At 33.1% G+C, this 13,562-nt stretch overlaps 1 protein-coding gene across 3 annotated transcripts; it reads left to right on the top strand.

Annotated features, from left to right (window-relative positions):
• Nucleotides 1-3,559: 3,559 nt before the first annotated feature.
• zda (peptidyl-prolyl cis-trans isomerase zonda) lies at nt 3,560-12,085 on the top strand. Of its 3 annotated transcripts, none has more exons than XM_045748725.2 (9): nt 3,560-3,717; nt 5,187-5,332; nt 6,297-6,431; nt 6,613-6,686; nt 8,700-8,834; nt 9,387-9,501; nt 9,801-9,971; nt 10,095-10,310; nt 10,625-12,085. In XM_045748725.2, exons 2-9 carry the CDS (start codon nt 5,198-5,200, stop codon nt 10,715-10,717), a joined length of 1,074 nt encoding a protein of 357 aa, XP_045604681.1. In that variant the 5' UTR covers nt 3,560-3,717; nt 5,187-5,197; the 3' UTR covers nt 10,718-12,085. The 3 variants fall into 3 exon arrangements, with proteins under 3 accessions (XP_045604681.1, XP_045604682.1, XP_045604683.1); XM_045748726.2 differs by lacking the exon at nt 3,560-3,717 and adding an exon at nt 3,825-3,951 and having other exon boundaries at nt 10,625-10,935; XM_045748727.2 differs by lacking the exon at nt 3,560-3,717 and adding an exon at nt 3,941-3,961 and having other exon boundaries at nt 10,625-10,935.
• The last annotated feature ends 1,477 nt before the right edge of the window (nt 12,086-13,562 follow it).

Raw genomic sequence — 13,562 nt, 5'->3', positions numbered from 1 at the left:
GTTGAACACACAGTTGTGTACCTAGCTTATTAATATTACAAAATACATATAACTGAACATGGAAATTACAGATATTGAACGAATTTCCAGTGCTAAATTTATACAACTATGCCACCTTGCCCTGTAAAAAAAAAATCCTTATTTTATATTCTAACGAAACGGCTATAATTTATAATGATTAATTTGCAGCCACCACAAATTATTAAGCGACCCCACTGCATGTGTGGGGTAGTAATGCTCCCTATTCATAAATCTATAAATTTATGTTGGATCTATAAATCCAACATTATGTTTGTAACTCATCTATGTATGTACTTTTACCTGAATAAACATTTTAATTTGAATTATTACGCAGGCATAGAGAGAACAACGCTTGATCCTGGAAGATAACACTGGAGATAAGATAAAATATAAACGAGTAAAGACTTGAACTTAGACCGAGCCATAATTTATCATCTTAAATATTCCTAATCAGTAAATTTTAATCACTTCAAGGTCCTGTTTTAGCTGGTTACAGTGCAAATTTACGGTGAACATTCTTGCAATAAGTAACCGACCTACTCCACCTCCAATGTGCAAAAATAATAATTTAACATTACATGTTCTTACACTTGCTTATTTACTAATAAGCTACTTAGGATGATGACTGGTCGATTCGCACATAACCATTTCGAATAACGTCGGTTCGGTACACAAAAAGCCAGTTCGTTCGCTATATTTTTTTTAATGTACGAACCCTTTCGTATATATATATATAATATATATATATATATATATATATATATATATATATATATATATATATATATATATATATATATATATATATATATATATATATATATATATGCGTTGGCTTGTGTTCGCTGCTGTTCTCGTCTTCCAAGACAATAAAATGATAAAAAACGACGCAATGGAAATTGATAATAAGTTAAAAATATGAATAAATAGGTGGAACATGATCATATAATTAGCGCATGTCTTCAAATAACATTTAAATTAGGGTCTTTTAATTTTTGCTTATACAATTTAATGAATAAAAAGTTTTCCTGCCTTAACATATTTTATTATGATAATCACTTCAACATGTCTACATTAAAATCAGCGTGTAATATAATGAAGGCTGACTTGTACTTAGCGTACAGTTTGTACTACTTTATTTGTTAGTTTAGTTCATTTATTATGCACCTCATACCCATCCTGTGGAAAGTGGAAAGGGTTACAGAGGCACATAATGGGCTCAGGAACTGAACCCCAAAATTCATTTAGCTAAGCAAGTTACAGTTTTGATAAGCTAGTTACAAAATTCAGTACACATCTTCACATCAACAATGGACTCAAAACCGACCACAAGTACAGTTTCTAAATTAAGCTACTGACATATGTGGAGAGCTAGTGTCACAATTGATATGTTTATCCCGCCCACCGCCCCCCCCCCTCCTCCCTTCCAATGGGTAGCGGTGGATAGGTTTCAATCACTCATTTACTACCTACAGTTAGCAAACCGGAGATATTTTGCTAAAATTTCTGGTAACACATCATTTTGAATTAAATATTTACACATCTCTTGAACATTCAATTATTGAGCATTGAACGTTAATTCTTGAACATTGAATATTAATTCTTGGACATTGAATATTAATTCTTGGACATTGAATATTAATTCTTGGACATTGAACGTAATTCTTGAACATTAATTCTTGAACATTGAACATTAATTCTTGAACATTGAACATTAATTCTTGAACATTGAACATTAATTCTTGAACATTGAACATTAATTCTTGAACATTGAACATTAATTCTTGAACATTGAACATTGATTCTTAAACACTAATTCTTGAACATTGAACATTAATTCTTGAACATTGAACGTAAATTCTTGAACATTGAACATTAATTCCTGAACATAGAACATTAATTCTTGAGCATTGAACATTAATTCTTGAACATTGAATATTAATTCTTGGACATTGAACATTAATTCTTGAACACTGAACGTAAATTCTTGAACATTAAACAATATTGAACATAAAACATTAATTCTTGAACATTGAACATTCATTATTGAACATTGAACATTAATTCTTAATCTTGAACATTTAATTTGTTATAGAATTGTATCTGAATTCATGTATCTTTTCGCACTCCATCATATCTTGACGGAGGGTGTGCTAATAATTTTGTTGATACAGTTCGCAAGTTGCAGTGTTCGCAAGTTCTGTATGTGTGGAGCTAAGCCAGTTATTAATCAGTCTCACACTTGTGGTCTGTGTACATATGTTGACTTTGTATATTCTACAGGCTGCTGCAGTGCGACCTGTTGACGTCTGAACAGACCTATTAGCTCAGCAGTTCTGCTTTAGGCAGAACAGTCCTGCTTTGGAGCACTGTCTTCCGTCCTGCAACACCTCAAGCAGGATGTTAATTTGTCCTTTTCTGGGTGTCTAAGAATAATTATAAATGGTAAATAGGCCACGTCCTTTATTTAGTGCAGCAAGTTAATTTGGTTAGCATATGCAATTCCAGCAAAAGTGAAAATGAATATTCATTTTCCAATTCTTTATTTTTACTGTATGAATGCATGTATGTATTATACAGTACAGTGCGTTTAAACAAATAATTTCTGAACAAATACCACAAATAACAATCATCACATTATAGTGACACTCTCAATACCTGCTGAGCAGCCTCGTGCCCACTTCTCCCAGCACCTGCTGAGCAGCCTCGTCCTTACCAGAGAGAGAGAGAGAGAGAGAGAGAGAGAGAGAGAGAGAGAGAGAGAGAGAGAGAGAGAGAGAGAGAGAGAGAGAGCACCTGCTGAGCAGCCTCGTCCTTACCAGAGAGAGAGAGAGAGAGAGAGAGAGAGAGAGAGAGAGAGAGAGAGAGAGAGAGAGAGAGAGAGAGAGAGAGAGAGAGAGAGAGAGAGAGAGAGAGAGAGAGAGAGAGAGAGAGAGAGAGAGAGAGCGAGAGAGAGAGAGCGAACGAGAGAGAGAGCGAGCGAGAGAGAGAGAGCGAGCGAGAGAGAGCGAGTGAGAGAGAGATATCACAAATACAAGTGCATCCAAATACCTTAACTCAAAAGACACGTGGAGGCAGGCCGTGTGGCTTCTGACTTTGCTTTTATTAGTTAATATTACTTGTTAGGCTTTTTCCTTTAATACATATTATATACAAGTATAACTATCCCATGGTAAAGGTAACAGGAGTTTACCCCAAAACTGGCCACAGTGCAGTGTTTTATGCGTTCGATCATGTTTGTGGGCCTTCAGATGTGTCGTGTTAATTCTGGCGGGCGTTGTTCTTATGAAGCACAGATTATGTCCACCACATCACTGAATTTCATTTTAATAACTATATGCCTGTTAATAAGTAGAAAATTTTAACTGTTATTAGCATTATATTGTGGTTTTAATATTGAACAATCATATAAACATACGAAGAGTACAAATTTTGTGTCCGAAATGGTAAACATATAGATGTGCAATCCGTCTTCACTAAAGTGATTATTATTCATTAGGATGTGGGTGCGAGGTGTGACTAAGCCCGAGCCAGAGTGAGGGTTGGGACGACTGGCAGCCAGCTGATGGATGTCAACACGGTGGTTGACCCGAGACGCTTCTCGAACACTATCATCCATCCTTTCACCCGCTGGACAGCGGCAAGCAACAACAGGAAAGATTTGTTCAAGTCTTACTCAATAACACACTAACTTAGGTATATTATTTGTTGTTTTGTTGATATATTCAAACTATATAGTTAGGCGCAGGTTAAGGAGCGTCTCATCGAGGCGTACACAAAATGGTTCGATAAAGCTCGTTTTCTATTCTCGGAAGCTTATATATCGTTAGGTTGGGATCTATGGTTACAAGTCGCATCCTACACAAGATAGTACACTAACGGGTTTGAAGACCAACCCAACCCGGCCACTCGAGTGTCAGTAGCCCTTAGGTAAATTCAGGTAAAACTAAATAACCTAACTAATCAATCTATAACCTAACTGAGCCTAACCTATAGCTTCAGCTTAGCCTAACAATCTGTAGTTTTAACGAATATAAAAACAAGCTTTGTTGAATTGTCTTGTGTATGATTTGGCTGTACCCCAGCTGTGTTAGGCTTATTTAAGTTAGGTTAAATTGGTAGAGTTGAGTGGGTGAGATTAGGTAGGTATTAAAATCCATTGTGAACAAACTTGGGCAAACGGTTGTTTATATTCATTGAATCTGGATCAGTGACTGCACAGACAGCCTCACTGGGGACCTCAGTAAGCCTAAACAGGCTTTCTGCTTTCAATAATGGTATACCATAGGCCTGTTAGTCCATAGCATGGTGCACTAGTCCACTGTTTCTCAGCAATTACCCGAATCCTGATGGACAGATATATATAATATATATATCTATATAATATATATATATATAAAATATATATATACAGTATAATATATATAATATATATAAAGCCAAAATTATATACAGTATTATATATTATTATACACAGTATTATATACACACTTCCCAAACCACTAGGCCACGATATGCTGAAAAAGTAATATAATCTGGGATTGAACTGAATCCTCAAAGGTTTCTGAGGCATCTACTGATCCCACATCGGGGTTTTACTCAACGTTTCTCTTGAAATGCATAAAGAAATCACATTAACATGATGTATCAGTGAGAAAATCCCCGGAGTAAAACTTTTCAGGTGTAATGGATCATTGCTCATGACAGATCACCATAGTACATAAACTTGGAAAGAGTTTCCAAAATCAAATTTATTTTATCTTTGATAGTGTTTGAGGAAAAATTATTTTAAATATTTATATATTTACTTAAAATGTGAAATAGTATTGTATGCTAAAGAGTTGGTTTCTCACGAATGAGATTGAGCATTAAATTATTTGGGTTAATAATTTTTTTTTTTTTTTATTTGTAAATTACTTTTTTGCTGACAAAATCATTAAATTTGATTTTGTCAATTGTAAACAAAATGTTATTAAAAAAGCAAAGGCTAGGCATATCGATTACTGTAGTGCTGGAAAACCTCTAGGATGACCCTAATTTCTACCATAATAGTCTATATTGTCAACCATTACTCTTCCTAGAATTATTCGCTCTTTCTAAAGATGTAATATAACTCAACTTAGATTACTAATTAATTGTGCTTTAATAAATATTTTCCCCAACAGCCAGAGGAAAGATGCCTGAAGTAGACCAGACTAAGGAGATGAAGGTAGAGAAGGTGGAAGAGGTGAATGTTGAACTTGAAGGCAAAACAGATATTCCAGATGATGGATGGCTTGATGTTCTAGGTAGTGGAGACCTCAAGAAAAAGGTAGGTCTATGTAAAAAAAAAAACAGATTTAAAAATGCTTTTTTCCTCCTTAACTTAAGATTATAGTATTGAATAACCTATATATTTAGAAGGATATTCGGTTTTAATCTTATCCTTGAAATGTTTAAGATCATAACAATACTTCTCCTTATAATGCAGAAAAAGTCAAAAGCCAATTAAGTGATTTCTTGTTTCATTTCTAACTGCTTATGTACTACTTATCTCTCACATTCCAGGCACTGCAGATATATCACAACTCTGCAGATTTATTAGCCTATGTACCCTTCTCCCTTATTCTTTCAATCGTCTTTAGGTTTTCTTCTGAATTAATCTATTCTATGTTTCAAATAAAACATTGAAGCTATTGTGTTTTTATTAACTGCTTTTAAATGTTCATGAATATGAATATGCATATAGTATTGTGTATGTATATATGTGTGTGTATGTATACATATATATATATAATACTGTTAGTATATAAGAAAATCTTTGGAGAAAGGTTCGTTTAATCAACCCAGCTTCCTGGGGTCACCCCAGACACATGCCGTACCCCAGGACTATGATATGCTAAAAGTAACAACACACCATGGAGTCCACCTAATTCACTGTGGTGGGGTTTTCCACCAAACACATCTACAAAAATCTTTGATAGTGTTACTTAAGCATTTTATGGTTCATAGGTAAGGCATGCATCTGGGGTGACCCAGGACGTTGGTTTGATTCCACTGCCCTGCTCCAAAGATTTTCTCAAAGATATATCACGTTATTGTGATCTCATTATGTACATTATGTACACTTTGTGTTCATGAATGCTACCATATATGAAGCCATTTTTCCTCGTACCAAATTTCCTCAGTACTACACCAAATTTGCATAGTATTGTGTTATGAAAATATTGTGATGGACTTTCCTGGATAAGCAGTCATGGAGGATCATAAATAAAATAGTCTGTTGGTGTTTTCAGGTAATCAAAGCTGGAATTGTGGAATCACGGCCATTTAAGGGACATACCGTTGTGATGAATGCGTACGGGAAGCTAGAGAATGGTATGGAGGTAGACAAACGCGAGCAGCTGACATTTACAATTGGAGATAGTGAGGTTAGCCTAAATATTATATTTAAAATACATTCTAATTATTAACACTGGCATATAGGCATTTTGAGATTGGCCATAAGACTTGATGCTAATATTATAGCATAAATTGGTACAAAATATTGTATTTTTGTAAAAATTTCCAATTGATTTTACATTAAATTCTCATTTCATATTTATATTGTAGGTGATTGTGGGTTTGGATATGATTGCACCACTAATGGATAAAGGTGAAATTGCACTTGTGTACATAGCATCCAGGTAAGGAGGAATTCCTTAGATCTATATATTAATATAGCAATAGGCATTGCATTTAATTGAAAATGTTATTAAATCCATCTTGCATTATGTCATGGTATTATTGCATTTTATACTTTTACATGACAACCTATTTATTGTCAGCTTTAACTTTCACTTACATCTGTTAGTTTCCCATTTTCGGTATTGTACTAATGTTCTTTCCTTATTTTACTAGCTTCATAGCTACAGTCTAGTTGTGAATTATTAGACTTGCATAGAAGTACTCTAGACACATACTAGTTCATCTTAGCATGTTTTGATTATTCAAGATGCCTGAGACTGAATAGTATTTACACACATTAAGAGATGATTCATATTTGAGTGTTTTTCATCATGAAAACCATTTTTTTTTTTAAGGCATTTGCTTATTACAGATCATTTGATGAGATTGTAATAGTAAAGAAAATATACCCAATTTGCAGAGAAAACTATAAATTCAGGAAGTGTAATGACAACCTTTACCGATCTTCAAGGAGTGGAGAGGCATCAGGACAAGATAAAACTATTTTTGTTCAAATCAGCTCTTAACTGTTAAAGCTTTTTTTTTATGAAGTCATAGTCATTGGATTTCATTAGGGAAAAGCTTGAAATTTGTCATGCTTACCATACTGTTGAAATAAAGGAATTATTTATTCCCAGAAAAGTATTGATAATGTGAGCTTACAATATTAACAATAATATGGAAACAGTGGTCAAACCAGTAAGTTCACAACTGGGAAATCCTGGGTTCAACTTCTGCTAAAGACAAGATGTTTCAGCACTTTTCTTTGCACCTGATGCCTTTGTTCACCTAGTAGTACATATGTGGCTGGGAACTAGCCAATTGTGTGTTGCATCCTGATGGTCAGTCATTGGCCTTTTGGGACCTCAGAGAAAACCTAATAGGTTTTGTGATTTACACACTTACAAATGCATGCCCTTCAAGATGGCCTGAAGAAAATAACCATATTGAGCAACACTCGGCAAAAAGAATTTAATGTGAATAAATGCCATGTTATAGATATGTGGAATAAAAGAAAATAGACCACACACAACTTAAAAATTATGTGAAAAAGATTTAGAGAACTCTGATAAAGAGGTCTATGGGTGTTTTTGGATAGAAAACTGTCACCTGAGAACTATATAAAGAACATTGTGAGAGGAGCCAATGCTATGGTCTCCAATAGACGGCAGAATATTAAAAAAAAAATTGTGATCTATCTTTGTGAGACCAAAATTGGAATGTGCAATGGTTGTGTAGTGTCCGTATCTCAAGAAGCACATCAACAAATGGGAAAAGGTGCAAAGATATGCAACAAAATGCTTCCAGAATTAAAGATGAGCTACGAAAATAGGCTAGAGGTGTTAAATGTGCCAAAGCAAGAAGATAAAAGAAAGGGGTGATATGATCACTATGTACAAAATAGTAATGAGAGTCGACAAAATTTATAAAGAAAAATTCTTGAAACCTGGAACTTCAAGAACAAGAAGAGGTCATAGATTTAAGCTAAGGGAACAGTTGCTAAAAAAAACACTAGAAAGTTCACTTTTGCTGAGTGGTAGACGATTGGAACAGGTTAAGTGAGGTGGTGGAGTTCAAAACCATCAATTGTTTCAAAGAATTATATGATGCTTTAAATATAAATGATTCAATAAGTGAGAACAGCGTAGATAAATGATAAAATGATAAGCAGTTTCAGAGTGTCAGATGACAAAGATTATTTGAAAGACAGGACAGCCTAGTGAGCCTGACTTTGAACCTAGTGACTCTGAGCCTTTTGGAATAAAGTTGTAGCTTTTAGGCTCCATGAGCAAGCCAATACCACTAGAAACTTTAGAATATTTATGAAAATAATAATAAAAACCTTGCAAGCACAGTTCTATATTTACCACAAATATGATACTAACATTCATGAATACATATATATATACACACGCACACAACTGTACATGAGTGAGTAAACACACATAATATTTATGTTAAAATTTGATTAGGTTTGGATATGGCAGCAAGGGTCTTCCTCCAAACATCCCACCAGACAGCAATATAATTTATCAGGTTGAACTCTTGGACTATGCACCAGAACAGGAGCCTTGCTCATTATCTATCACTGAGCGCATGGTCATTGGGTAAGTTGAAAATAATCCATTCAATTGTAATTAAATTTGTGATGTTAAAGTATTTACATGATTTTGTACATTGTAATGATATACTGTGGAAGTAGTGAAGAATTTTTTACTCTTTTATGCTATCAAGTTTTACACAGCAATTAAAATTAATTATATTTTTAATGAAATGGTTAAATTTATAAGTTTGTTAATCATTAATTTTATGGTTACCTCCTAGACCACAAGAGATTGCCTTATTATTCTGAAATAAATTTAAAATGTTCTAATTTATTATTTTAATTACTGTAATTTTATACAATTAGTATGCTCCTATAATTTTAAAGTAAACATATTTCATTTATGGTATTAGACTATGCAGGAGAGCATATTTGAGACTATGTAGCAAAGATATAATATTGTATACAATATTAAAATACAAAGAGGTAAATATATTGTATATAAACAATTATGATGTATTTTGTATGACATTCACTAAGTTGAAACTAAATCATTTTACAAGTTGCTTTTGTTAATATTATAGCAGGAAAAGTTCAGTTTGTCGAATGTTTTCAGGAACCGTAAACGTGAACGGGGAAATTGGTGGTTCAACAGGGAGGAGTATTCCATGGCCATACAGTGTTACAGTGCAGCTATAGACTTCCTTGATGATGCTGAGGAGGAGTATGGGGTAAGGATACCATCTTTGCCCACAGTCCCTTTGGTCACACACAAGATTTTCTTGTGCTTCTTTATCCATGATGCTATATACTGTAGTGTGTATATTTAATAGAGTGGTATTTTTATTTTTTTAATATTGTTATATTAAACAGTTATTTATACTACTATTCATTTTTTTCTAGCTGATATCTACCTGCCTCATGAAAGTGGGAAATGATTTAATGAAAATGAATAGATGGACATTTTATTTTATAAATATTGGTTGAGAATATATTTGTCAAACTTTTTATAAACTAATTCCTGACACAGGATGACATCAGACCAGAGGTGAGGGAAATATTGGCAGAAAGACTGAAGGCCCTAAATAATATGGGAGCAGCACAAATTAAAATTGAAGCATATGATATGGCAGTGAAATCTTTGGATACAGTTTTAAAGTGCCAACCTAGCAATGTAAAGGCACTCTTCAGGAAAGGAAAGGTAAGCCCAAGTTTCTTAAATGACAAAATATAATTTAAAAATCTGTTGTTATTGCTGTTGATAGCTTTATTTTCTTATACTATTTCTGTAACAATTTCAGTGATTTTCAATGTTTTGTGGTAGGTACTAGGCATTCAGGGGAAAATGAAAGAATCGGTCACCTTACTGAAGTTGGCCCTTGAGCTTGAACCAGAGTCACGTCTCATTCACCAAGAATTGGCAAAGATGCGGGAGAAAGCACGAATTGAGGCCGAATCTGAGAAGTCATTGTACAGACGTATGTTAGGCTTGAAAAAGGACATAACACAGTCTGATAGACGGTATCCAGTTATTAAAAGTGTAAGTATTTTAGAATTTGTTACCATGTCTTGTATTATGGCAAAAGCTTTTCTTAGACTGTTGACTACACCTTGCATGCCAACACAGTAATAAGTAAAACAGTACTGTGTAGTAAAAATATACAGGATTCCATACTCTCATGCTCCTGGCATGCAGAAAACACTAGTTCACAGCAAGAGTGAATGCAGGTTCCTATGGGTATTCGAGTGACTACGGATTAGCTACAAAAATATAACATGTAAAAACAAATGTTTAGCATAGTATTGTCTCAATGTTTACACTCAGTTTACTATTAAATTGTATTTTCTTTACAGTTTCCATGGAAGACTTGGTTGATAGCCTTTGTGATTCTCCTGATAGCATTGGTAGCTTACCAGAATCTAACACCACTATATGAACTCATTTAATTAATGTTACAAATAAGTAAGAGGACATCTATAATTTCTTCTAGTTCAACATTGATCAATTTCATCAACTTGAAAGTTCAAAAAGGAAAATGACACTATTTAATATTAAAAGGTTTTAACTTATTTTAATGAAATGAAATTTCTAAAATACGTTTTGTTTAATGTCTTGCATAAATATGAAAAGTGTTTTAGTTTTTATAGCTTACAATAAGGAAGAATTGATTTTAAATATAACTTGGGCAACTGTATATGTTAAGTAATTCCTAAACATTTTTACTTCTTATATTTTAGTTCAAATTTGTTCTTTTTTTTTTATACATTTTGAGTTATAAGGGAACAAAAGTCTTATAAAAAGTTTGTATGATTGAATTGAGCACAAGTTATATCTATGATATGAGGTAGATTGGTGATTTGATTACAGTTATATCCAGAGAATTTCTCAAGCTATCTTTTGGCAGACAGTATAAGGAGAGAAATATTAATTAATTTGTTAGGAATAATTCTTAGGGTTAAGAATAATTTTATCCCTCATACTTACTATTTTAAGTGCCCTTCATGTATATAGTACCATAGATGATATCCAAGGTGTCACTTCAAAGCCATAATCAAGATGCACATTCCAGTATATACTTGTTAAAATTTTGACTGCTTTCACATGACAGTTGGTCGAGCACATATTTTGATTCCAGTAAGTGTCCAGAGGCACATGAACATAAGCAGGGTTAGTATCTTGCATAGCCAATTTTGATATTGCTGTATATTGAGATAATGGAAATTTGTCCATTGTGGCTCAATTACATTCAAGAAAATTATAATTTTGGGGTGCCAACAACTTTGGTATAATGTTCATTTTCTATATTAAAGTCCAATACTGCAGTTGCAAGATACATTGTTATATAGCAACTGGCATAATGTTAGAAATGCTGCAGATTTGTTTCAACAACAATCACAATATCAAGGCGAATAGGTTAATTAGGCAACTGCTGTTCCTTATAAAGTGAGAGAAGTAGCACAAACTTAATCATAAAACCTTTTTTTCATAGTGAAGAGGGGTTATATCGTGCCATTTTCATTGCATACAGCATAACATTTTAATGTGAGTAAATTGTAAATGTTATAAAACTGGTTGTAGTGATATAGTGCTGTTAAGAAAAAGAGACAGCTAGTATCTATTTTCTTTATAATGGTAAGGTGTTCTTGTGCTAGTGTTGGTGCAATGGTTAATGTAGTTACATCAGAAATATTGTTTATGGAATACCTGCATAAATTTTACAGCAATAACTGCATTAACTTTAGGAAAGAATTATATGCACTGTTTTAAAATTCTTTTATGTAGTGTTTATACATTCCTAAGAAAACATTTATTGATCAGCTTGTTTTCTTCAACATTTCCCTTCCTATAAATAGTCTTGGTAGCTGCTTATCCTTATATTTATTTATTGAAAAACCCAACTCCAAATGATGCACCTCACTATACAAACTTCATTCCTTGTGAAATTACTATTCTTAAATACAGTTTTTGTTTACATTTTTATTACGAACCTTTAAATATTATCTCTACATTAGGATCTTGTATGAACAGCAATGGCAAAACGTGAAAATTTATTTTATATTGATAAGTCTAATAACAGTAAAAGTTAACAGTACCAAGTAATCATAATAAAACATATTTAAACACGTTAATGTTGACACCACCACCATGTAACTTGTGCAAAATACCCTAATGACAATATCAAGACTTAACCATAAATTTGGCAAAGATGCAGAGAACATGAAGTTTGTTATTGTTCTTTATAACTGTCAAAGTAAAGGGACTTGCCCATCTTTAAAAATAATTGTTCACTGTATTTAGTTAATACAGTTGCATTATTGTCCAGCCAAACAAGTTTTATTATTTAATAAGATACTGCTTTCAATAAATTTTTTGCAAGAGAACCAGTAAGGAAATTAATCTTTGATGAATAAAAATCTGATGAATAAAATTATATATTTCATAGTCAGCATTTTTAAGGAAAAAAAAAAGTACTAACTACAATGTAACAAAATTCAGCTGGAAGACTTAAATGCCCATTACTTCATTAATATTTAATTTTGAATTAAAATATCTCATATTAAACTTGCATATCATAGTCCTAAAGTAGTTCCTTAAACAAAATACTTACCATAGTTAAAACTGGAAATATGTGAAAATAGTATCAAATTTACTAATGGATTACAGAATATAAAGGCATAACATTTCCGTACAAAGTCAGCCATGTGCTCATCAAACACAACTAATCCAGATTTGCCAATTTCTAATTTTTGAGACTGAATAAAGTTGTTTAGCAAGCAGTCCAAATAAAATGTGCAGTGAGGCTTCACAACATTTGTTTTGACTTGTAATTACCCAAGTGTAACTAGGTGTTAATTACACTCAAAACGACAGCTATAATCATGGTGTCCTGTCTTCCCAGTAATAATTTAAATAATAATTCTAATTATTATAGGAAGACAGGACACCATGATTATAGCTGTCGTCCTGAGTGTAATTAACTGACAGTACAGTACTGTCATATGATGCCTTGAAACCACTGATGGTTTTGGTGTCCTATCTTTTCACTTGCTTGTGGTACAGTACTGGAGTATTCTTCAATAATTTTCCTGGATAAACTGTACAGTACTAGTATTGGCAAAATCAATGAACATCTGTGCACCATGTCAGCTACAAATGCTGGTAAAGTAATTTGTTGGTGATGGTTTCTACAAGCAGGAAACCTATGAGAAAGCAATTAAATACTGACTTTTGAGAAGAAAACACAATGAGTAAAGAAGCTAGTGTGTGTGGCATCCCAAAATGTGTTATGTG

This window comes from Procambarus clarkii, chromosome 2 (assembly GCF_040958095.1).
Source record: "Procambarus clarkii isolate CNS0578487 chromosome 2, FALCON_Pclarkii_2.0, whole genome shotgun sequence".
Taxonomy (NCBI): Eukaryota; Metazoa; Arthropoda; class Malacostraca; order Decapoda; family Cambaridae; genus Procambarus; species Procambarus clarkii.
Note: the sequence above shows the minus strand (reverse complement) of the source record. Positions and strands in the feature narration are given on the sequence as shown.